The sequence below is a fragment of the Poecilia reticulata genome, chromosome 5, assembly GCF_904066995.2.
Source record: "Poecilia reticulata chromosome 5, P_reticulata-male-v2, whole genome shotgun sequence".
Lineage (NCBI taxonomy): Eukaryota > Metazoa > Chordata > Actinopteri > Cyprinodontiformes > Poeciliidae > Poecilia > Poecilia reticulata.
Window position 1 is genome coordinate 25,996,408 of NC_088834.1, and position 24,259 is coordinate 26,020,666.

The 24,259-nt window shown below is 40.2% G+C and overlaps 1 protein-coding gene, 1 long non-coding RNA gene and 1 other non-coding gene across 5 annotated transcripts in view; 1 reads left to right on the forward strand and 2 right to left on the reverse strand.

Moving 5' to 3' along the window:
* Positions 1–16,251, forward strand: part of fgd5a (FYVE, RhoGEF and PH domain containing 5a) — a 40,588-nt gene extending 24,337 nt beyond the window's left edge. The window contains exons 7-21 of one of the 2 annotated variants that reach the window (XM_008409583.3): positions 695–851; positions 5,313–5,403; positions 6,157–6,207; positions 6,355–6,413; positions 6,955–7,026; positions 7,108–7,176; positions 10,780–10,863; positions 10,967–11,046; positions 11,549–11,645; positions 11,883–12,020; positions 12,900–13,002; positions 13,079–13,215; positions 13,918–14,019; positions 14,481–14,635; positions 14,844–16,251. In XM_008409583.3, the coding sequence (XP_008407805.1) occupies positions 695–851; positions 5,313–5,403; positions 6,157–6,207; positions 6,355–6,413; positions 6,955–7,026; positions 7,108–7,176; positions 10,780–10,863; positions 10,967–11,046; positions 11,549–11,645; positions 11,883–12,020; positions 12,900–13,002; positions 13,079–13,215; positions 13,918–14,019; positions 14,481–14,635; positions 14,844–14,880 (1,432 nt within the window). In that variant the 3' untranslated portion in view covers positions 14,881–16,251. Of the gene's footprint in view, positions 1–694; positions 852–5,312; positions 5,404–6,156; positions 6,208–6,354; positions 6,414–6,954; positions 7,027–7,107; positions 7,177–10,779; positions 10,864–10,966; positions 11,047–11,548; positions 11,646–11,882; positions 12,021–12,899; positions 13,003–13,078; positions 13,216–13,917; positions 14,047–14,480; positions 14,636–14,843 lie in introns of both variants that reach the window. The other variant, XM_008409582.3, reaches the window with a different exon arrangement.
* On the reverse strand, positions 13,284–13,355 carry trnae-cuc (transfer RNA glutamic acid (anticodon CUC)). The gene has a single exon. It is a non-coding gene; the product is annotated as a tRNA-Glu (tRNA).
* A 5,091-nt stretch (positions 16,252–21,342) lies between the features above and the next one.
* LOC145551576 (uncharacterized) lies at positions 21,343–23,044 on the reverse strand. Of its 2 annotated transcripts, XR_014087445.1 has the most exons (4): positions 22,565–23,044; positions 22,161–22,227; positions 21,841–21,979; positions 21,343–21,732 (listed from the first exon to the last, which is right to left on the reverse strand). It is a non-coding gene; the product is annotated as an uncharacterized LOC145551576 (long non-coding RNA). The 2 variants fall into 2 exon arrangements; XR_014087444.1 differs by having other exon boundaries at positions 22,161–23,043.
* Positions 23,045–24,259: the final 1,215 nt, after the last annotated feature.

Genomic DNA, 24,259 nt, shown 5'->3' on the forward strand with positions numbered 1-24,259 from the left:
TGAGACATTTCTCCCCCCTAAGCAAGACACTTTCATTGTATTTACCCAGAATGCCCTGCACTATCGTCCGCTTCCTACTTTCAGAGTGAACCCAGGATTTTAGTCGGACCAGAGTTCGATTTTTGGTCCACATCAGAAATCAATTGCACATTCACACTTCCCCAAACAAACTGGACTTTCTAAACGAACCGGAGTTCGATTAAAGCGGAGGAAACAGGGCTTTTTATTTCTTTAACGAAAGGTTAACCCAGTAGTTTATTCGTTCACTCACTCAATCACTAACGGACTAATAAGTGGGCATTAGCAGCAGGTGTTGTTACATTTTAAATGCTACTTTGACTGAAGCAGTACTTCTATGAGTACCATGTTGTTTAGATAAAAACCTTTTAAGATGCCCCAGAACACTCTCCTTGTAACATAATTGATCAGTTTTTGAATATAAAACATCAACTTCTGATCTAAGTGACAACATATTGGCTCTCATTAGGCTCCCATTGAGTTAAAACAACGTCATTAGACACCTTTACAGACACTTGTTTACAAGTTTAAACATTACTTAATTTTGCAGAAAGCTTGCCTGGCATTAAAAAGAAATGTCACTTTTTTTTTTATCTACCAGCTCTGTGAAACACATCGATGCTCTGCATTGAATCCTAAATGCACTTGATTTACTTTTTAATCTTCACCTCAAAAGGGAGGAGAACCAGAAGATGGTGGACGTGGTCCTGTCTCGCCGGGACGAATTCAGAGTGTTTGACACGTACATCTCTGAGTACGACCGCAGCATGTCCTTACTGGAGCAGAGCTGCAGAAGCTGCCCAGCTTTTTCCAGCATCGTCAGGAAATTTGAGGTGAGACTCTCAGCAGAGAGACTTTTCAACTCCCAGGCTGTTGTGGTGCCTTTATTATTTCGCTTGAGGATTTGAATCGTCTCCTTAAAGGATTTTTAGACGGAAGGCTTACATTCCCATTCTCGGGAAGGAACATGAAGCATTGTGGGTGTGTTTCCAGTACAGTGATGCTGTACTGGAAACCTTTCAGCACCTATTGAATCACTTTTTTTTTTTTTAGTCCCCAGGCGGCCCCTGGGATCGTAACGGCATTTCTGCAACCTCTGTGACCTTTCTGCCGTCATGCTCACATATTTTATATTCACTCGGCAGTGGATCCTCATTCTTTGTCTGACTTTAATTTCCTCTTTCGTAATTGGCACCAGGACTGTGGGATATGAGTGAGGGGTTAGCTAGAGCTAAACCTAATATCATTACAGCCTGAAGCAAGTACGTGTTTTGTCATTTAATCAATACTGAATGTTCACTGTGGAAACAACAATCAAAAGCCTAACGCTGGAGGGGCTGCAGAGATATATTGCTCAGGTGGGAAGATTTAGGTTCTAATGATGATTTTGATTGGATTATTTTTGATGATTGATCAATTAATCGGATTTTTTTTTAACTGATATTTTCCGCAGATTTTTCATTCAAGTCCTTTTTTCGTACATTATTAGAAATACATTAAAAGATCAACAAATGATTTTTCAAATAAGAAAATAAACATTGTATCGTCATTAGTGAAATCTTAACCATTTGTAGCAACTAAAAAAATTAATTCTAACCTCAAAATGTGAAAAGCTCAGCTCTTTATATACTTAACTTAACATCAATACATAAATTAGTTCATGACAATTTCACTGGTTGATTTATCAGGATTAATCTGATTAATCGTTTCAGCCCTACAGCTAATAGTCAACACAAATCTGGCCTTGATTGAAGAGTCACAAAAAACATAAATTAATGAAAAAAAGCCTTAAGAAATTCTGTTTGCGTTTGTCACAAGCAAATACTTTGACCAGTTTAGGAAAACGTTTAAAATTTTGGACTAAATCCCACTATGTCTGGCATAAAGATGATACTGCATATAATCTTAGAAGACCCCAAAAGGTATTTTTAAAAACATTGTAGATATTCCTCTAACAAGCTCAACATTTTGTGTTGCAGGTGTTTAATTAAAACATTATTAAAAAAATATAGAAAGTAAAGCAAAGCAAGTCAGATGTGCAAAAAAACCAAAACAAAGACATTATTTCAGGTCATCTCATTTATAAAACACACAACCAACAAAAGCACAGCCTTTGTACTATCTGTGCGTTTACGTCTACGTCTGTGTTGAGCGCCGAGGCGACCGAGCCTCTCTGCCAAAATGCATGCAAATTCGCCGGCTCCTTGCTGTGTGTTGATTCGCCGTGAGTGTCTGACATAATGCTTTCAGGCGTTTCTAGTTCATTGAGAAAAGCAAACAGACAAGACGCCAACTGTCTCGGCTCATAAATATTCATCGACAGCTGTGTCTCCTCGGAAAAACTTAGCTCAATCGCACGTTAGCTCCGAGCGCCGGCCCCTCGGAGCCCTGCGGCTCGTTTTCTCGTTTGAAAACCTTCAGCTCGACGTCACTCCACTTCTCGCCCCGAGAAACTTCATATCAAGCATTAATGAGACTCCGTTGCAGCTCTTTAGGGTCCTCCAATTGCCTTAAAGGAATCACAGTCTTGACGGTGATCGTCCCAGTTTCCACTGCTACGGTTAATGTGTTAATGCGACGGACGTCCTCGGATGTCAAAGCATTGCTTTGGAAGTTAGTTTGGTTTTCTGACCCGGCTATAATTGGAGGAGTAAAGGCAGTGAAATAGCTCCGAAAATATGTGTTCATGAAGTCACTAGTAGCAGTTTTGTTTGCATGTTTGCTATTAAATTGCAACAAGAAAAAAACAACAAAACAGTCTACAGTGAAACTTTCAAGCCAGACATGAGAGCTCTGCATAGATTTCAGTATGCACAAGATAAAAAGAGGACCGAACTAGACTGTATTACAGATTTCGTTATCGAATAACTTCACACAAGGGAAATTGTGATAAATACCATTTGGTCTTGTCGACATGTTCCAACGATGTTTTCTGCAGAACCGCTGTGTCACCAGCTGCTTCTGGATAAAATCATTGCCTGAATGATGCATTGGTGCATCTCCATTACCCAGTCTTTGTCGTCAGTCTGCATTTACTAAACGTTTTGCTTTGATTCCTTTCATGCATTGCAGCTGTTCCGCCTCACAGAGCAACACTCCCCTGCGACTTCACCACTCAACTCCTTCAGACTAGCAGCAGCAATTAGCAAGCACTTGGTGGAACTGTTCATCTGCTGAGGTTGTCATACAAGCTAGTTTTCTGTGAAAAGCTGGTTAAAACATCGTTAAAAGCTTAATATAGAAGTGATGTTGTCAGAAAGAGCAGGAGCTTCTTAAAGAGACAGAAGCCCAATTTCAAGGCGTCAAGGCATTACAGACTTCTTTTAAGTCGCACCTTAGAACAACTGAAGGTGTCATAGTTACTTGATTGTGCTATAAAACGGCACTATGTGATTGGAAAATAAATAATACCGTAAGTAAGTACACCCACATGTACGTGCTTATTTCTGATAAACGTTGTTTTCTCTTCTGGCTGCGTTTTAGTCCTCCAATCCTCTCTCTTTCAACACCTCATTTGTGCACTCACCTTTTTCCCGCTGCAAGCTAAAGTCCTGCGGTGTAAGTGGTAGTAATTTCATTGTGGATGTGGTGATGACAGTGATGAAGTAGCTGCAGTCCCCCGATCGGATCAGAGCTCAACCCTTACCGGATTACAGCCCACCACTCCCACTCCTCGCCCCCCTTCCCCCATTTAACAGCCAGTTGCTTGTTTACCCGCGCCATCCACAAACATCGACCAGAGCCGCGTTCGATCCATGTGTGTCTCCTACGTGCGAAGCGTGTTTCTGCTCGTATGTTGTTTCTGCCTGTCCGTAGCCACACACACTGTGTTGATCCCCTCAAACTGGGTTCATGAAATCACTTTTCCTAGACTCCTCCGCCTGATTTTTGTTCACGCCGAAGCGTCCCTTTGCTTTCTTTGTGTGTGCGTGTGTGTGTGTGTGTGTGTGTGTGTGTGTGTGTGTGTGTGTGTGTGTGTGTGTGTGTGTGTGTGTGTGTGTGTGTGTGTGTCCGATGAGGCTGTGCAGCAGGTGGACACAGAGAGGAGAGAGGGATGGAGCGAATTCCTTGTAAAGGCAGCTGGGCAATGAGGCAGACAGAAGCTAATTAGAGAAGCAGCCTCCTTTACAACTCCCCAATTAGATCACCTGCGTGCGTGAGTGCGTGCTTGCGTGTGTATACGCGCGCGTGTGTGTTTATCTACCGTCGCGAGGCGTCCTTCTCCTTCTTCTCCCCTCCGTTTGGTTTGCTCACTCAAACAAACCACAAGCTAATTACCATCTCTGGAACAACACTTCCTCTGAACAAGTGTCAATTGGATGACAATTTGCAAGCAACGCTGGCGTCGAGCGGATGTTCTGAAAACAAGCAGGCTTGATAACGGGGAGCTGATCTGCTGGGTGGATCAGGGCTACAACTCTGGGCTTTCTTTAGAGAGAAAAAAAAACAGTTTTTTTTAGGGTTAGCACCTTCGTTCCTTTCACATCATCTCATCACCAGCTCAAGCTTTGTGCCAAAGTGTGAACATATCATTGACACGTTTTATATTTGTGTGTGTGTGTGTGTGTGTGTGTGTGTGTGTGTGTGTGTGTGTGTGTGTGTGTGTGCGTATGCGTGTGAGTGTGAGTGTGTGTGTGTGTGTGCAGTGTAAATAAAGACGAACATGCTGCTTTCCCGCGGGGTGCTATCTGTGCCTGTCTAATGAAGGATAGGACTTCATTGGATTAGAAAAGATGGTGTGTGCGTGTTTGTGTGAGAGGTTGTGTGTGTGTGTGTGTGTGGTTGTGTGTTTGCACCCAAGAACCCCTGCCGCTCCTCAACCTCTCAGGGCATAAATACCTGTCACAGACAATTAGATCCTGATTGATTTTCCAATGCTCTCTTTGATAGTTCCCCCCTTTCTCTGTCCTTTCTCACCTGCAAACGACTCCATCGAGCAGAAGAATAGGGCCGCTCTCCGGGTTTTTGTGCCTCAAGGTCACCCTGACAAACATTTCCCTCTTGGTCGACGACTACCTTGCCTCAAGACACTTGAGTTAAAGCGGCGACCCTCGTTTGGAAGACACAGGGACGTGGCTTTTCCCGGTGGTAGCACAGATGTAGCTTTGGTTGGACAAGAAGATATTGAAATTATTTCAGGGTTTCTTTTGCGGATTGGATACGGCACGATTGGTGCTTCTTTTTCTTCCAATTTTAGAAGTGGAATATGCTGGAATGTGCTTTTTAATGTGTTGAAAATGTAATAGGTGTGTGTGTGTGCGTGTGTGTGCGTGTGTTTGCGTGTGTGTGTGTAGACTAAAAGTCCAGAAGAACCGGAGGTCCCAATGAAACACCAGCTGCTCCAAGTCATCGTGAGAGTTCTTCAGTATCGAATGCTACTCACAGGTAACAACACAGAGACGCTCAGATTTTAAAAACTAAGAGGAAGACGTCACAGAAAATAAAGTCGTTGTCAGCACTTGAGGAAGTTAGCTTCATAATGCAAAAACGTAGGAAGAAAGGTTACACACATTTGCATCGCTTTTTACAGTCCGGTTTGGAAAAAGTCCAAATTTAGAAATGGTCACTATCTGCGCTTTTATTACAAACGTAAGCAAAATGTTTTCGATATTACGCTGATGTCGGAAAAACTTCATTTTGCAATTGTGGCGTTTCCGTTAAATAATAAATTCCATTAAAATCGCTTCGTTTTGGGGAAAGTGTAATGGAAGATTTTGCAGAAGAATCATAGATCCAGCACTTTCGAATGACAAACTTGACTATTGATGAACTGTGCGATTTCTGGTGGAGCCAACTGTGCATTGTCCAAGGATACCATTGCCTGCAAGTCATAAATCTTTTGCTCAGGTTATTACTTGATGTTGAAATCTGTTCTGATATAAAATTAAGAAACAAAACAAATTAGTAATTTTTCCACTGCACCGTGGTGAAAAAGTCAGCTACAAAAAACAAAGTCAGAAAAGTTTTTACTAGTAACTGAGTAATTTGTAATGCTGCAAATAAACATCTACAATTATAATAACGGGAGTCAATACTTTAGACTTGAAAAAGTGCTTCAGAAGTTTACGTAATTTATCAGTAGATGCGTTCTGTTTGATTTGACGCTCACGTCTTTCATTCTTAATCTGCTTTCTCCAGATTATCTCAACAACCTTTCTCCGGACTCCAAAGAATACGAGGACACTCAGGGTAATTCAATCGTCTCCTGACGTGTTTCCATTCGTGATCTGAAGCTCACAAGCAGCTGATCAGCATGCGTTGGCACCGACGCACCGTGTCGCCCCGTCGAACGCTTTTAACTCGTTTTCTGTTTTCTGTTTTCTGTTTCTGTTGCAGCTGCGCTGGTGATCGTGTCTGAGGTGGCGGACCAGGCCAACGACGACCTGAAACAAGGGGTGAGTTTCTAAACCTGGGTTCATAGTGTGTCCCATTTACTGCTGCGGCTTTAGCTTTAGTCTCCAAAGGTCTTTAAGTCCTGCCTCAAAGAGCGGTTCCTCCGTGTGAATCTGTCTTCTGAATGATGGCATGCCAGAGAGGAAAAGAGGTCGATCCCTACTAGGCGATTAACTGAGGAAAGTTTATGTGACACAACAAAGGAGGCAGTGTAATGCTGGACATGACTTACGGTTCTTCTTAAACTTCAAGACTTGGTGGAGATAATTGACCAACACTTCCTCAATGTCCTTCAGGTCTTTCACTGTCAGACTCCCCCGTGACTCTTTAGGTTCCCTCCTCTGTTTATCGCACTGCTCTTCCTCCTCCTCCTCCTCCTCGCACACCCACTGATACGGACACACACAGTCTGAGAGACGGGGGTCGGGGGGCGACACAAAGTTATCGCCTCCCTTTCCACCTTCCACACGTTCGTTCAGAAATAAACTGTCCATGTGTCGTCGGGCGATCGTCCTCTGTGTTTCATCCTTCGATCTCCCGCAGGAGAACCTGCTGCGTCTGGTCCACATAGAGTACAGCGTGAAGGGGAAGAGGGACCTTCTGAAGCCCGGAAGGGTGAGAGTCATGAAGCTACACGGCAGCAAATCAGCTGTTTTGATTTGAATAAAAGGTTTTAACGGTTCTTGTCCTTGGCAGATATTCGTCAAAGAGGGGACGCTCATGAAGGTCTCGAGGAAGAGCAGGCAACCACGGCATCTGTTTCTGGTATTGCAGCTCCGTCCGCTGAACTTTTACCCCCACATCATGAAAATAGGCTTATTGAGACACTTTTAGAGTATTTGTACCCCTTCGACTGTTTCACTTTCTGTCTCATTACAGCCTCAGGTGTCAGGGAGTCTAGTTGAGATTTTACAGATCAACACACATTAGCTCATAGTTTTTCACTAGCCAGAGCTCCAATGAAATGGTTTGGATTGAAGAGTATACGTGTGTGAGAATGGACCAGTCAAAGCCCAGAATAGAGGATTCTGGTAAAAGGCTTGCAAATTGATGTTAACTCACACTCTTCACATTTGAAACAGGCATCATGATGTCATCTACAAACTTAAAATATCTTATTTTGTGACAATATCCTCAGTATTTTCATGAAAAAAAGACCAGATGATATATATGGAGAGTGAAGAGTGCCAAAATACAATGAATGGAAAAATTGGTTTAAAAAAGTATTTAAATGTGTCCTTGATTTATTAAAACTGTACATAAATACAGAAATTATTTATTAAATATAGAATTCATTATATGTGGATTATGTAAATGTATTGATTTCCTTTTAAAAACTACACACACACATTCCTCAAAACAATAAAGGGAACACTTAAACATTTAAGTGAACACTTAAGTGTTCCCTTTATTTTTTTGAGCAGTATATATATATATATATATATATATATATATATATATTTAGTGACTTACTTATTTCAGGTTCCCTTTCCAATCATAAATTTATTTAAACGGTCAACCTCACCATCGAACTCAGTGGGCGGGATCAAAGCTTCTTCTATAGAGACCCTGACGTCTGATTGGTTGCTACACAGAGAAAGTCAAGGTAATTTCTTCCAAGTTTGTTATGACTGTGAGGTCAATATATATATATATATATATATATATATATATATAATTTTTTTTTTATGAAATCAATATTTGATTGAGACACATACGACACATACAATTAATTCTATATTTAATAAAGGATTTCTGAATTTATTTACAGTTTTAATAACTTCATTAAATATTTGAATAATTATTTCATAAGTTATTGGTTCATTGTAATGTGGCACTCTTCACTCTCCATAGATTCAAGTTATTACCACATACTGCTGACACATTAACCACAATTAGTCCTCATATAAGCGGTTTGTACAACCTTCCAACCCACCAAGAAGATAACGCAAACCCTGTATATTATTGAATTTGTACATAAAAAGACCTTACAATAATAATTTTCATGATCAGGACGCATTTCTGTAGAGAATCTCAGGACCTAATGAGTCTGATTAGGGACTTCTGGTTTAAGGCACCTGCTGCTGGCTTTATCTGTGTCAAGGAATGTTGGGTGGAGGTAGGTGAGCTTGTGAGGGCGGAGGGGCGCGAGGCCAAGGCTGCTGGACCTCCACTAAACACCACACCCGTCCAGCAAGGTCCTCCCTCTCCACTTGTCTCCTCTCCACCCCTCTCAGGACTTGTTTTCAAGGGCCCCGCTTCCTTACAGGATGTTTGGTGTGGGTCACTGGATGCCGGCTTCCTGTGTATTGGGAGGGGGACTGACAGCGAAGTGAAGGCCAGACACCCTGTAGAATGTGGGGAGGAGGCGGCAGAGGAGGGGCGGGGGTGTTACACAAACACATAATGTGAAATGGAGAAGCCCACTCTATTGTTCCATGTGCAATCAGCGCTGTCTCATGTTATGAAATATGCTTCGGCGAGACATCCGCAGGAGCAGCGTTTAGGGTTTGGGCTCCTCTTGGTTAATCCAACTAAAACATAAAGATGCTCCGTGGATTAATTAGTCTTTTCTCGTTCTGCGCCGACACGTCCTCCATTGTCTTCTTCCACCTGCAGCTAAACACGTTTACTGTAAAGTCATATCCACCCCCCTAAAGTCTGCTGTCACCAGAGGGTTGGTTGGTATTTTGGGGGCTTTTAGCAATGGAGAGTCCAAACTGTGAAGATGGAAAGCTATCAGTCTGCTCAGAGACACACGAAAGGTGCAACCAATCCTTGGCCAAGAGAAGAAATAAAACCAACTTGGGTGTGTTCACACCAGCCCCGTTTAGTCCGCTTTAATCGAATTCTAGTGTGTTTGCCTAGAAAGTCTGGTTCTGTTTGCAGAGGCATGAACCTATGTCTTAGTTCGGTACAAGTAAAGTATGGCGCAGTTCGATTGCAAACGTGGATGGAAGCGGACCGGAGACTCCTTCAAAAACAGGATGCCGACCGTAGCACAGTGCATTCTGGGTAAATACTACCCAAACAAACGTGTGAGAAATGGCTCGTGACGACAAAACAGAAACTACAACTGCTAAAAATCTGACGCTAGTCCACTTTTGTTTACATTTTGCGAAGAAGGAAATTGCGCTCATGTCTTCTACAGAGGTTTTTATGTTGTTTTCCTCAGTAAGTTCTTAGAGCAGCGCCACCACAGGTGAGGGAGGAAACAGGAAGCAATTAGTTCATATCGTTCGACACAGTGTGAAAGCTAACCAGTCCAACTGGAAATGTAACAAACATTGCATTTTTGGTCCCCAATCGAGCCGAGTCTACCGGACTATCAGGTGTGAAAACGCCCTTAGATTGAGCAAGGAATTAACAGAAGGAAGGAGGAAGGCAAATGGACAGCTGAAAAATGAAATATGACGCGCAAAGGGGGTCGCGTACTCATGGGTCAGCCCTGCGAAGTCTGTTTGCTCAGCCCACGTCGGCGTCTCTGTGGAAGGAATCTTTCAGTAAACGAGCAGCACAGGGTGGAGCTCCCAAAAAATCCCGGTGGCCGCAGCCCAAAGGTCGCTCCGGCTTGGCTGCCACGCACTGTTTTGTCTCCAGCCACCTAGCTAAAAAAGAAACAAAACAAACAACAAAAAGATTAGTGGGACTGTTTGTGTGTTGTTGTTGTGGTGAAGGTGGCACAGGCTCCACCCAGTCCTGCTCCTCTGTAGCCTGAGAAGCCTCTGGGTGGTGGGGGGTCCGGAGCAGGGCGGAGAATTCCTGGATGCTGCCCCTCGGGCCCCAGCGGATGTTTAGAGCACACATTAGGTGTGACCAATGATGTCATTTCTTTTGTCTGTGTTATGAAATACCTTTCATAAAACAATGGCGTGTTGGGCTTATTAGAACTCTTTATTGCTGTATCCAAACAAACATTTGCTTTAAAGTTCTGCTGTGTGCAGGCATGGGAATGGGACATTTAAAGTACCACTGAAAAGAAAACACCCAAAATTGAGGAAATTTTTTTTTTTTTTATTTACTTGTATTGTCATTTCATTTAAAACATGAAAAGTCAGTAAAAAGCCATGAATCATGAAGGGATTCCTGCTTTTAGAAATTCTTCTTATAGTTCCAACCTCGGATTGCTGACCACCGCAGGTAAGACACTGACTGCTCATAAATACTGCAACACAACAAAAAAACTCGGAACAAGCACTTTAAATAGAGACTCTCTTGAAGCAGAGCTGAACCGCCACCTTGTGTCGGAGGGAGGTATTACATGCATTATATACGTTATCGTTGATAAATCTTAGGCTTCCCATTTATCCAATTAGAATGATCTCAATCTCATTCCTCCGATTTTCTTTTTTTCTCTCTCCCGAACAGATGAATGATATTATGCTGTACACCTACCCACAACAAGATGGAAAATACAGACTCAAAAACACACTGTCCCTGTCAGGGATGAAGGTAAGCACAATTTTTTCTGATGACTTATTTTCATTTATGCTTTCCTCACACACACACTTGCCCACTGTTTTCCCCGTTTCGTATCTCTGCTGTGCGCACACAGGTGAGCAAACCCGTAGTGGACAACGTGCTCAACTGCCTTCGGATCGAGGTGTCCGACGTCACGATCACTCTCTCTGCCAGGTGAGCAACGCCAGCAGCTGCAGGTTTCAGCTTATTTTTATTTCTCTTTTAGAGCTATAAGGACATGGCATTCCAAATATGTATATATATATATATATATATATATATATATATATATATATGTGTATTTTTAAATATTCCTACTGCGAGCGATCATCGATTATTTATGTTAAGAGCAGAGAGCTGTGTGTGTGAGGAAGCAGTCACCCTGTATTTGTGCTTCAAGGCAAAAACGAAATAGTTTTCAGATCTTATTTTAGCAACTAGCGAAGTTAGCTTGGCCAGTGTCTGTAAACAGAAGTCTCTGAGGGTAGGACCTTTCTGCACAATGGAGACTTTCAAAAGGTTGCCAGCATTTCCAAGTTCAGCATTCTCCATAAAATACAAAAGGATAAAAACTGTGCTGCAAAATGTTTAGCCTTCCGCTGAAAGTCGGAAACCTAAATGAGTCTAAAACATGATTTTTATGTTTAAAATATTTTTTGTGTTTTTTTTTTCTCAGTTCTGTAGGAGAGCGAGAGGATTGGTTTCACACTCTGAGTCGAGCCATCGCGGATCACGCTGCAGGACTCTGCACCTTTGGTGGTCCATGCAGTGAGGTAAAGTAGGAAATTATGAAATAAAATCGTTATCTGTATTACAAACATCCATTAACCTCAAAATGTTCAGTGAACTATTGCAGATGAAAGACCCTAAAGATAGTGGCAAAAAAATAAATAAAAAAACTGTAATTCATCTCTGGGTTATCTGTCTACTGGAATTAGCTAAATGAGTTCTGTTGACTGGAGCGTTTTTAGCTGTAGCACGTGAGGATCATTCCAACGCTGTTCCAACAGGCCCGTGAGAAACTGTGGATGGCTCTCGGTGAGGCCGCGCCTGTGCTTGTGCCAGTTTCCCAGGTGATGATGTGCATGAACTGCACCACAGATTTCAGCCTCACACTCAGACGACACCACTGCAATGCTTGTGGAAAGGTACGGTCCACTAAACTCTAAAGATCTTCATAAAAAAGGAAGAAAGGACGAGTTTTTATGCTTGTTATCTGAAAGATAAACGTCAAATACTGCTTTTTCTCTGCTGAGGCTGATGATATCACCCACGTTACTTCTCAGCTGAGCTTCTACGACCCACAATCTCTTGAAAACAAACAGCCATGTCCATGTTAGCATATGCTAACATTAAAGTGACATGGAGCCACATTAGCATTTCATTCTTTATTGGCTAAAAGCTCTGTTGTCACTTACAATTGCTGCGCTCAGTTCTTTTATAATTTTATAATAGATGATGAGCCACCACTGCTCCAGCGGAGTAGCTGCTGTATGCTAATATTAGCATGCGTCAATAAAACATGATGTAAAGATACCATAGAAAATCAATTCTCCGTCTAAACACAATAGTGATATAATAGCTAAAATTACAACATGTGACAACATATCAATCCGACATTTTGGCCCTAATTTCTCCTCAAAACTGGCAGGAATAAACGTTTTAGTGAGTTTCAATATCGTATTCTAGTTCAAAAAACATTGAAAGAGGTTCACAGTAGAGATACAGGCTTTAATAGACTGCTCAGAAAGTAAGAGCATTGAAGTGTGTGTTCTAGTGAGACATACTTTCTGTTGTAGCGCTTTGTTGGCGTGCAAATCTGCTTACAGCTTATTTCAAGAGATGCATCAGTGCTGTGGAAATGAACCACAACATTGATGGTTCATTTCTATCGATGACTGTTTGAGCTCAGCCTATGTAGGAGATTATTAATGTTTTGATAATGAGCTGTGTAGGTTTGCAGTTATTTCCATGTGTCCTGAACATCTCACATAAAGCACACTGATCCGTTCCATGTGTTTGAGCAGGTGGTGTGTCGAGCCTGTTCCAGGAACAGATACCCTCTGAAGTACCTGAAGGACAGAATGGCCAAAGTGTGTGACCACTGCTACGCTGAGCTCAGGAAAAGAGGTGACCCCTTGGTTTTTTTAAGGATCATAGCTGAGAACGGAGTCAGCGGGACGTTGAATGTTGTGCACGTCTGCAGGCGGCAGCATATCGGGAGCGTGCGGTAACTCAAGCCCTCGGACTCATCGGGCCAGTCGGCCGCTCTCCGCTGTCTTCCAAAGCCTGCAGCCTCCCAGTCTGTGGAAGTCCAGGAAGAGCAGCTCCAACCTCAGCCAGGTGGGATAGAGATCACTGTTGTTTGTCCACCGTATGCAACTTGTTAGATAATCAGAAAATAGAAACTGTTCCCTGACCGGGAATCGAACCCGGGCCGCGGCGGTGAGAGCGCCGAATCCTAACCACTAGACCACCAGGGAGCTCTGGAGTTGTGCTCCTCCTCTGACGCCTGGAATGTCCGGCTCCCATGACAGCTGAGCTGAGCAGCTGCCAGCTGGGTTCATGTTAGCTCCCTGCCTTATTTCAAATGTGATATTTTAATGAAATGTTTGACAAAAGGTTTAAAAGTTGTTTTGTTTCCTAACTTGTTGGTAATAATATCATTTTTAGTTTAGTCCTGGCAACAAAAATGAGATCTGTGAAAACCCTTAACTGGTGCGTTTTAATTATTAGGTGTGATTAAATCTGAGTATAAAGTGGCTGGAGATTTGTGGCTCTACTTACATTAACACAGTTAATTAAAAAAAACACTTGTTTAGCAGCTAAAATTGTCTATTTAAGATATAATTTTGGCATTGAAGGTTCCATACAGAAAAGTCTCGATGTTCATCAGTTCCTTTATGTAGGCTCAAAACAAAGACTACCCCGGGCCGCACTTTGGACACCGTTAACGTAAAGCCATCCAGCATAAAACACCCATTTCTAGTCTTTCACTTTAACGTTTGTGTCATTTCTCTGTCGCGGCCCCATCGTCGTCGCCAGGCGTCACTCGGTGTGGATGGCTCCACCATGAGCGGCAGCCTGCAGCGCCGGAAGAAGAGCAAAAGGAAGTGGAAGAGGCTGTGGTTCCTCCTCAAAGATAAGGTGCTCTACACCTTCACAACCCGTGAGGTGAGGGGGCACAGAGTCTCCCGCACCAGCCCCAGAACACTCCCACCATCCCATTATCATTATGCAAATCCATTCTGGCTCAATCAAGAAGGCATGCTCTTTCTTTGCAACATCTATTCCTCCCTTTTCTTGATGTCGGGGGCCATTTTTCAACCTTTCTTCAAGCTCTCTCGGTCTCACCGGTAAATCGCTGAATTACTAATGGAGGGGATTCTCTGTGCTCTCTCTGTCTCTTCTCTCTCTCTCTCTTTCTCTTTCTCCTCACAAATGCACAGGCTGTTTTTGTTGCACCGCTTTGCTGTTCTTGGAAAAAATAAAACGCCTGCTGTTTTCTTCCAGCTCTTACCAGCAGCGCTGCTCACCGCTCCTTGTGATTTTTGCACCACGTCTGATGGTTTTTAACTATGTGTTTTTCTTCTTCTTTTTTGCTTCAGGATAAAGTGGCTTCGGAAAGTCTACCTCTGCAGGGTTTCACCGTCAAGCTGACGGAGAAGCCAGACGGAGAAGAAAGCAGCAACGTGTTCCAGCTGTATCACAAGAAAACTCTGTACTACACCTTCAGAGCCGACGACCAGCACACCGCTCGCAGGTCGGCGCTGCCGTCTGAGGCGTGGAGGGGCTTGTTTCTGTACATACATTCATTTGCAGTCATTTCGAGTACATGACCCTGAAGCCACGTCGCTTTTTTTGTCGATTAAAATAAATATTTTGATGAAAAAAAGCTGATTTTAAGTTATACAGGTTTACATATGGATATTTGTTTTTAAAATGCTAAATGTTTAGTTTGTGTGTTTCAGATGGGTCAACGCCATCGAGGAGGCCACAGTTTTATAGCACCTGCTTGCCTTGGGCTAACACACCCTGCTGTGTGCAGCTGCTAGCACAACAAAACTACCTACTGACCAAGAAAGATTCAGCTCGTCTGATGTCAAATGGAAGAAAAACAAAATCACTGGATTCCTGAGAAGGCTGCCCCCCGGTGGCAAGGAACTGAACTTGTCAGTCTGTGAAGAAGATGAGTTTTTGCATGATGAATTATAAACTCTTCAGGCAATACAAAGTAGAAAAAAAAACCCCATGGGAGCCTTTTTCTTTTCAGAAGAAAGAAGAAGAAGAAGCCTGAGACAGAAGCTATTTTCTTCTATGTTTCAACTTTTTACAACAAACCTGACTGTACAGATCTACCAGATTTTTTTTTTCTTTTTAGATTACTTCTTTGTATTTTAATCTCTAAAAACATCCAAAGGTTTTCACCTCTGCAGGAGAAAACTTTGCTTATTTCAAAGTTTAAAAAAATAATAATAATAATAAAAACAAGCATCAGACTGGACCAGCAAAAAGTAAAAAGCAGCTGCACAGCAACATCCACACTTTGTAAACGAGGAGCCATTTACCGACATTTTACTTCTGGTTATGAATATAAATATGCCGAATATTACGGTGAAATATCGGATTTATTTGTATAAAGTTGGTGTCATATGATACTCTGAGTAAGAGTTGTTCCTAACTGTTTGAAAACATTGTGTTTCATGTGAAGTTTTACTGAATTCATTGTAAAAAAACAAAAATATGACCCTCAGAATGCCTCCATATCAAAAGTATGTCAACAATTATTATGAACTATGCTTTGAACTTTGTTTTGTAAGTTTCTACATGGTAACAAAATCTGATTGTTCTGAAGTGCCAACTCAGTTGAATGCAGTTACATTTGCTCTAATTATTATTATTATTATAATTATTGAATGTGCCTGAAATTAAATGTATTCCTTATCCTTTATATTATCACAGTACTGTATGGAAACATGTTTTTTTTCCTTTCTTTTTTTTTATCAGTTACTGAAACTCAAACACAAGAATATAGTATTGTGGCTTTTTTTTTTTATTGAAGCATTTTTCTTTGTAAAGTATTATCGGCTGGAGTAAAGTGATCTGCCTTCATCAGAAGAAAGAACCCTGGATTTATTTCATCTGCTTTAACTAACACAGGCATTCGCATCTTTCATCATTAATGCATTTAGAAGCAGTTATCTGTAACACTTCAACCCGTCTCACAGCTTTATCTTTAAAACTTTTTTTTTTTTTTTCAGTTTTTCTACCCGTTTCCTTACATCAGTAGTCTTATAATGGATTGTATTTCCGTCATATAGGGCATTGTAAATGTTTGTGTACATAGAAGCATTATGAAATAAACAACTTTTAACGGTGTACGGCGTTGGGTTTTCTGCAGCGTGAAGAGATTTGTTGCTTTGGTGAAATATGATCCAGTTGTGTATAATAGCATCACGTCTCTCTAACAGAATGCACACTTAAAGAAGCGGCATTTACCCCGCTGGTGATAAATAAACGCCGGTGTGAGGCTGACAATCGCACGCTGTGTCTTGAATAGTCAAACATAGGTGAGGTAAGTATATCTTTCACCAGCAGGGGGCAGGTTTGCATCATCTGTTCATGGATATCTGAATTGGTTTCATAGGCAGTCGTCACCTGCAGTATAACACTCTGTAGCGTCTGCATTAGGGATAAATTCAGATTGGTTGGTCCTGAAGTTAACAGCTAATCTGAGAGGCTAAATATCAAACAGGCCTTAAAACAATCTGAAGAATATCAGCACTTAACGCAAACAGTGCTTTATAAAACTATAAACCATCGTTCTCTTTGAACAGGAAGTGGTTATTGTTTTACACAGGAAATGGAAATACACAGAAGGGTACCTTTGAGTAGCCAATAAACCGAATACATTTTGAATGGCATGGGGAGAAATTAGAACCTGACAAACTTGCCCAGCCGACATTCAAACCCGTTTCTTTGTGGGGTAACGGTTAAAACTACGGCAACCCAGAGGGCTTAACACACGTGAAACAGGTCTGCGTGTCTTAGTTTGGCGGAGCAACAGTTGGCACAACAAATGTTAAATATTAGGATGTATTTGTTTCATTAAAGTTTTCTTTACACAACAGATTCAAAGCCGTTACTTTTGTTTTGCATAAAACGCAGTTCCTTGGCAATGTGATCATACCTCATGGCTTTTTTACATATTGCCTAAACAATACAACAGCTACAAATGGATGGTGTTGTATTTTAGTGGCATTTTATGTAAGAGACCAATGCAAAGTATTTCATTACTATGAAGCTGAACAAAAATTATACATTGTTTCAAAAATGTATAATTTTTGAAATTATACATTTTTGTATTCAATTTCAAAAGTTGGAATTCCAATTTACATTACATTTGTGTTACTGAAGGCACACAAATGTAATGTAAACTAGCTTCAAGTAAGTCTATACTTTGTAGAGCCGTCGTTTGTTGTGATGTATCCTTTCCGTTCACACTGGTGAACATCTAACATCTGACCTTTGACTCAGGCTGAATGTTACATGTTTATACGCTTTGATCTGAACCAAACCGTTGTAGTTTTGCTCTGAATGTTGAGTGCTGCTGTCCTGCTGAAAGGTGACTCTCCATCCCAGTCTCAAGGCTTTTGCAGCATCTTCCTGGTTTTCTTCCGGGACGTTTCTGTATTTAGTTTCATTCAGTGCACACACACTGGATGAAACACACACCCTCCCCATGCAGTCAGGGTGAAGCGCAGCTTCGATTTCCCTCCACTCTTGGTGTTTTGCATGTGGGCCATTGATTAGACTGTATGTATCAGTTTAAACGAGCCTGAATACCTGAGCTACGCTATTTATTTTCTTAAGTATTTCCCCTCTACTTCCTGGTTACTCATTAACATGCGCTGTGTTTGTCACTTAACCTTTCAGTGAAACAGATTGAGGTTCCTGGGTGTAATGTGATGCAATGTGGAAAGGTTTGTGGGGTGTGAATACTTTTGCAAGTTACTGTGTTTGTAAAGCAAAATGTTTCACCAGGAGCCACTTGTTTTTGGGCCCCTAAAAAGCTACTTAAGACACATCAAACATTTAGTTCATATTCACACTGATTTTGTTTGTCCTTAAGTGACCTGAAAGTTGAATGCAAATGTAATGTAAACAAGCTTAAGGTAATTCTATCCTACAGAAGAAAAACAAGATGTTTCCCAGATATGAATTCAGTTAGAAAATCTGCAGGTCCTTGGCTGCCAGGGCTGAAAATACTTTCACTTTCGCCGGCCTTATTTCAGTCTTGAAGACATGTAAATTTTATGGAAATAAAACTGATATGTCTTACAAGCGAACAGATGACTACTGTTCACTTTGATGCAGATGTAATGTTGCCAAAAAACACAATTGTGAAAAAGAAAGCTATTTCAGTTATGCTAATTGGTCGTTTGTACAGCAGCGTGAAGTTGTTGCATGAATATTTAAAGACGACGAAACATCACAAAAACATTTGGTCCAAAGGCCTCAAAGGCCTCTGATCGGCAAGTTTACTGAAGGCACACTGAATAAAACCAGCATTCGGAGCATCTAATCGATACATCTGAGACATTCCTCAGACTGAAAATAAGAGAGAAGCAGCTGAGGTTACTGCCATCGCATACAGATTTGAATTTAGCCAAGACGAGAGGATAAATACGCATAATAGTGAGACAGTGGGCTGAACAGAAAAGATTCAGCTCCATGATCCCAGGAGGGTCAGTGACCCCATACTTAAGGAAACAAAAGAAAGAAAGCAGGGGGGGGATGGCAAGAGCAGCAGGCAAAACTTTTCATCTGCTTTAAGCTCCATGGTTTCTCTCTCTCTCTCTCTCTCTCTCTATCTCTGTCTCTCTATCTCTCGCACACACACACGCACGCACGCGCACACACACACACACACGTTTGCTTTTCTGACTGACCAGGCTTCGGTCCCCACAAGGAGCAGCGGGTCCCCACAACGTGGTATGTATCAGGAGAATGGTCCCCACAAGGTATTACAAACAAACAAACAAATACACACACACACATACACACACAAAACTTTTCCATTAGTAGCCAGGAGACCCGCAGCTTTCAGTTTCATAGCCTCAGCATATTGTGAGCAAAGGACCTCTAAAGATAGCAGAAGGACAGCGTCTCCTTGTGTGCCAATGGAAGCAAACTAATCCATATCCAAGAGGCTAATAGTGAGTCGGAAATTTAACCCGGGTGTCTCTCTCTGCACTGCCTCTGCATTTCTCTCACAGAGGCAAAAGCGCACGCAACAAACCTGAGAGTAGCATCAGGTTAAACTATAAGAGCTCACCGCTTATCATAATGGTGAAAGCATGATAACTATTTAAGTGTGCTTCACGAGGAAAATCCCTGTTCTACTCTGCTTTCTGAGTGATATCACTGGAGAATTCGCAACGCACCCTCAGGATGCTTTACCACAATCTGAAATGTTTTGGAAACTCTCTGAAGGGGAAATGATTCCTGCTCATTTCTGAGACATTATTTGCACGCACACGAGGATGACTTTCAGAGCTTGTTACACGTGGCAGGCAACTGTAAATATGAGTGACAGCATCTCACGAGCGGCCAAAAAGTCCCGCAAAAGTTCCAGAGGATGACACAAACACCCTGGATGTGCTAGATGTGGGACTTTGTGACAGTGTAGCAATTTTCACAATTGGAAAAAAAAATCAGCTGGCTGAGTGTATCACCGACTTAGTGCCATCATAAAAAACAAATTTAATAGGTGGCATGTCTAGATGAAGACGACCATTTTCCTCCTTTTTTATGGTTTGTTTTTCATCCTTCCTTCCTCTCTGTTTGTCCATCGTTCATTGTTGTTTGTTACAAAACTACATGATTGTCACCGGATGGAGCTTTTTATACCCTGAGTTTTGAGTTTTTCTATTTTTTTTTCATGTTACAAGCACAGACAAACACAAAACAGTGCTCACTAGTGAAGTACTAGGAAATTATACATGATTTTTCTAGATTTATTATGGAAAAATTAAAACTATTTTACCCCATGTCAATTCTTCATAAAACCACCTTTAGTTGCAATTACAGCTCTTTTTAGATGAGTCTGTGGCAACTCTGCACAGATAAGAGATTCAAAATATTCATGTCTCCTTTGCAAATTGGCTCAACCTCAGTTAGAATGAATGGATTTAGCATTTGTAAACACTTCCGTCGTATTTAATTACACCCAAGTGGATAAAACTGACTGATTAAGTGACTTCTGAAGCCAGCTGATTGCACTGCATTTTGCTCAGAGCAGACTGAATGCAAATGCATGCCAGCATGCTTTCTGATTATTTGTGATGGGGTTGATTTTTATCTTTCACTCACCAATCCAGTATTTTCTGACGGTGTACTGTATAAAATCCTACACTGAAGTTTGTGGGGTTAACTTGAGTAAAAGCGAAGAGAGGTTGAAGGGATACGGATAACTTTGCAAGCAATGTAAAAAAGATTCAAGAGTTTCCACTTGTGTACCAACAGGTACGACCTCAGAGTGGAATTCCCACCGCCAACAATGGGTTTCTATTTTAAGCCCTCAAGATGCAAAGGATAGTTTCTTTTTTTCCATTTGCAGCAATGCCCAGGTGTTATATAAGCTATGCATAACCTGTATTTCTTCATTCAGCAGGTAATCATGAAATGTTTATTGGGGGGGTTTTCAGCTAAGGCAAGCATAGTTGACGTTGAGCAAGAGCAAGAAAAGTCTGACTGAACACAGGGAGGCGTGTGACGTATCCACTAGATGTGCATTGGGGAGGCAAGAAGCAGGTTTTCCAGGGGGAGTGGTGGCAGAAGTGACTAATTAACACTGATGGTTAATCTTTACACAATGGAATATTCATTTTATGGATCCTGGTGCGAAAACATGAAGTCACTGGTAAAGATAGAAACATTTCAAAGAAGTGAAAGCAGAACCCAAGTAAAAAAAAACGTATGCTTTAGTTTACTAAATTTTAACATACTTTAGCATACTTTGATTGATGTACTTAAACTGTACTATTTTGGAACAACTTTTTTGTGCTTAGTGTACTTTAGTAGTATTTAAATAGTATTAAATTACAACTTTTAGTATACTTTAGTATACTCAACTTACTTTTTTGGAACAACTTAAAGTTGTACTTAGTATACTTTAAGTATACTTTTTTTATGTAGTATTCAAGAGAAATATTCCATATTGAGTGTACTAATTCTATCATAGAATTATATTAAATATATACTTTTAATATATTTTTAATATACTACTATTAGTAATGTATTTAAATTACACTTAATTTTTATTTTTAATTTACTGCTATTGCTAATAAAGTACAATTTTAATTACTCATAAATCTTTGTAAATGACATGCATAACTACACTACAGTACTTACATTGTTTTAGGCTACAATTATGTGGAAAGATTAATTACACAAGATGTTCAAGGCAATTCAAATATTTTCTTTTATTACCAACATTTTAAAATTGTCCAATTTTACTCACAACTTTATGAACTTTACATAAATGATCAATTTACACATCTAAAGTGAACACAATGAACATGAAAATTTAAATGTGACCATAAAACATGACAGTGAGAATCAATGACAGAACATTCCCGTTCACTGCACCTTACAGAAACCTACAAAAAAGAACAATAGAGCAATTAAACAGAGAAAGTATTTGTATTTTAATGAAGACAGAAAAATGGCAAATAAAAAATAATACTTAAAATTTTAAGACGTTATGGACTCGCCATGTATGTGACATCATCAGAACTGATGATGATTGGGACCGGATGCTTGGGGTGGAAAAACATTTCTGGGTGTCTTCTTTGCCTGTTTATGTTAGAAGTAGAAAAAAATAGTCAGCAATGTCATAGAATCAGTTGATGTTGGCATTAACTATGAAACTGCTTTAAGTGTGTACTTAAGGAGACAAACTACCTTAAAATCTTTCCATCCATGATCTGAACACACTGATCCTTGCAGGGTGGTGAGGGGGGGCTGGTGGTGCCCATCTCCAGCAGCCATCAGATGAGAGGCAGGGTTCACCCTGGACAGGTCACCAGTCCATCACAGGGTCCTGAAAGCCAACAATAAATAAAATGTATGAAAGAGAAATGTTAGATTAACAAGGAGAAAAATTATTTCCAGTTACCTTTAAATCAAATCATGTTTATTAAGCACTTGGTGTTGGTAACACAGCAGTCTTTGTTGTTGAAAATATAGCTAGCTCCTCATTGAAACAACAAAAACAAACTTACATCATGAAGACGATGTGGAGGTTCATCTTCAGAGCTGGTTGGTGATCTGGTGGAGTCAGAGCCTCTTCTGAGACAAAAAAGCCTTTAGGTTTTCTAACACCTGATTTCTCTGGCTTCCACTTTCATAAAAACATTGATGAACGAGTTCTAACAACAACCTCACAATATCAAAGTCTCTTTGTCTTATGGAGCTTAATTAAAACCAGGTTAGTTTATGAATTAAAGTATAAGTCGCAACAAACAGCTTCCATGCAGTTATAACATGAAGCTGAATGATTGCTATAGTAATAATCATACAAGTCACAATAAAATTGATAAAATAATTATTTATGAAACCAACGTAAGTTATATATCTTTACTGCACTGTTTATAATTAAATGGAGATAATTAATAAGCAAACTTACCACCAGCTAGCAACACTTAGCAGCCTTCGTCCCTTCGGTTCCTTTTGTGACACACATTTCATTTCCATCGGTTGTTGTCCCGTTGTGTTGTCGTCTAACTCGTCACCAGCTTGAATTTACCAAAATTAATAACTATTGTCAAGGCCCTCTCTACTTTGAAGACAATATTATGCGAGTAAAAATGGCGAATTTGAACAGTGTCTGTTATCTTCCCTGCGTTCAAGTTTTTTCTTCCCTTTGTGGCGTTTTTTGAATAAATGAAAGTGTAAAATACCGCCACCATCTGGTCTGGAGTGTGAACTGGAGCTAATGCCGTTGATTATAAGGGTTTACATCTCTCATCTGAAAATGGATTGGGTACTTTCTTAAAAATTAAATCATGATTATCATTTTTTTTATTGTATGCAATTTTAATAAATAGTAAGAAATTATTAAGGCACTTAAAAATTCATACTGTGTAGATACTTAAAAAGTATGCCTACATATTACATTAAACACACTTTAAAGGTCCCTAAAATACATACTTCTGCATATGTATTAATTAGTTTTATTTTGTAATCAGGTTGCTGCGTGTTGCAAACTTCTGCCCAGGTCCCTTCTTTTAAATAAAGAAGTTAAAAAAAGGGCATACTTTATTAGCCTAAAATTTACACTGAGATGTAATTTAAAACATACTGAAATTAATAATTTAAAGTAGTGCTAAGTGAATTTTAAAAAATTCTATTTTGAGCATATATTTTTAAAATATACACAAAATCCATTTTAAATATACGTGAGAAAGTGTATATTTACACTTAGGCAAATATAGATTTTGTTCACTTGAAATATACTTTTATTTAATATATTAAAAGTGTATTTTGGTACAATTATGTTTAAGTGTGCTTAAAGTTCTAATTTCGAAATTGGTACAAGTATACTTGTACTTCAAGTATACGTCAAATATACTTATAGGTAGTACACTTAGTATACTTAAAGAGTACTTTCACAAATTTAAGTATGTTTGAAATATACTAAAGTATACTTTTTTTCACCTGGGAAGAAAAAGAAAAAAAAAAGACAGTCACATGAGGTCATATTTGACTGAAAAAGATTTGATGTGTTGCTATTTTAAGCTCCCTTTTTTTTCCAACTGTTTGTGACGGCAGTGACCTGATGAGTAATGCCAGTGTTTTGTTGCGTTAATCTTTCGGCCCTCATTTCTACACCGGGTACGTCATTTGTTTTTTTCCTTCTTTTGAAACCTTAAATAGGTCTTTTGGAGCTTATGATGACCGTTCTATTTTCTGCCCCTGATCATTTAGCAACACGTGATCGAGCCGCTTTGTGTCAAGGTGCAACGGACTAATTAGGAAAAACAGTCATTCATTAAGCTGAGGACAAAGAGACGTCAGTGGATTTTTTTTTGTCTGCTTGTCACACTCCAGTTACTTATTTTTTTTGTTTGTTTGTTTAAATGGAAAGACAAAAAATTAAAATCATAAATTCTCAATCTGGTTGTGGGTTTCAAAGTTCTTGTGTTGTATCAAACTCAAGCTTTGACACAATAAAGTATCTTAAAACCACGATGTTATAAATAGATCAAATTCTGAGAATAAATCCATTTTGTTTCCTTTGTAGCCAATACAGTCCTAGAAGGTTTATTTTTTTGCTTTTACTTCACATTGAGCTTTGATTCATTTAAACACTGATTGTTTC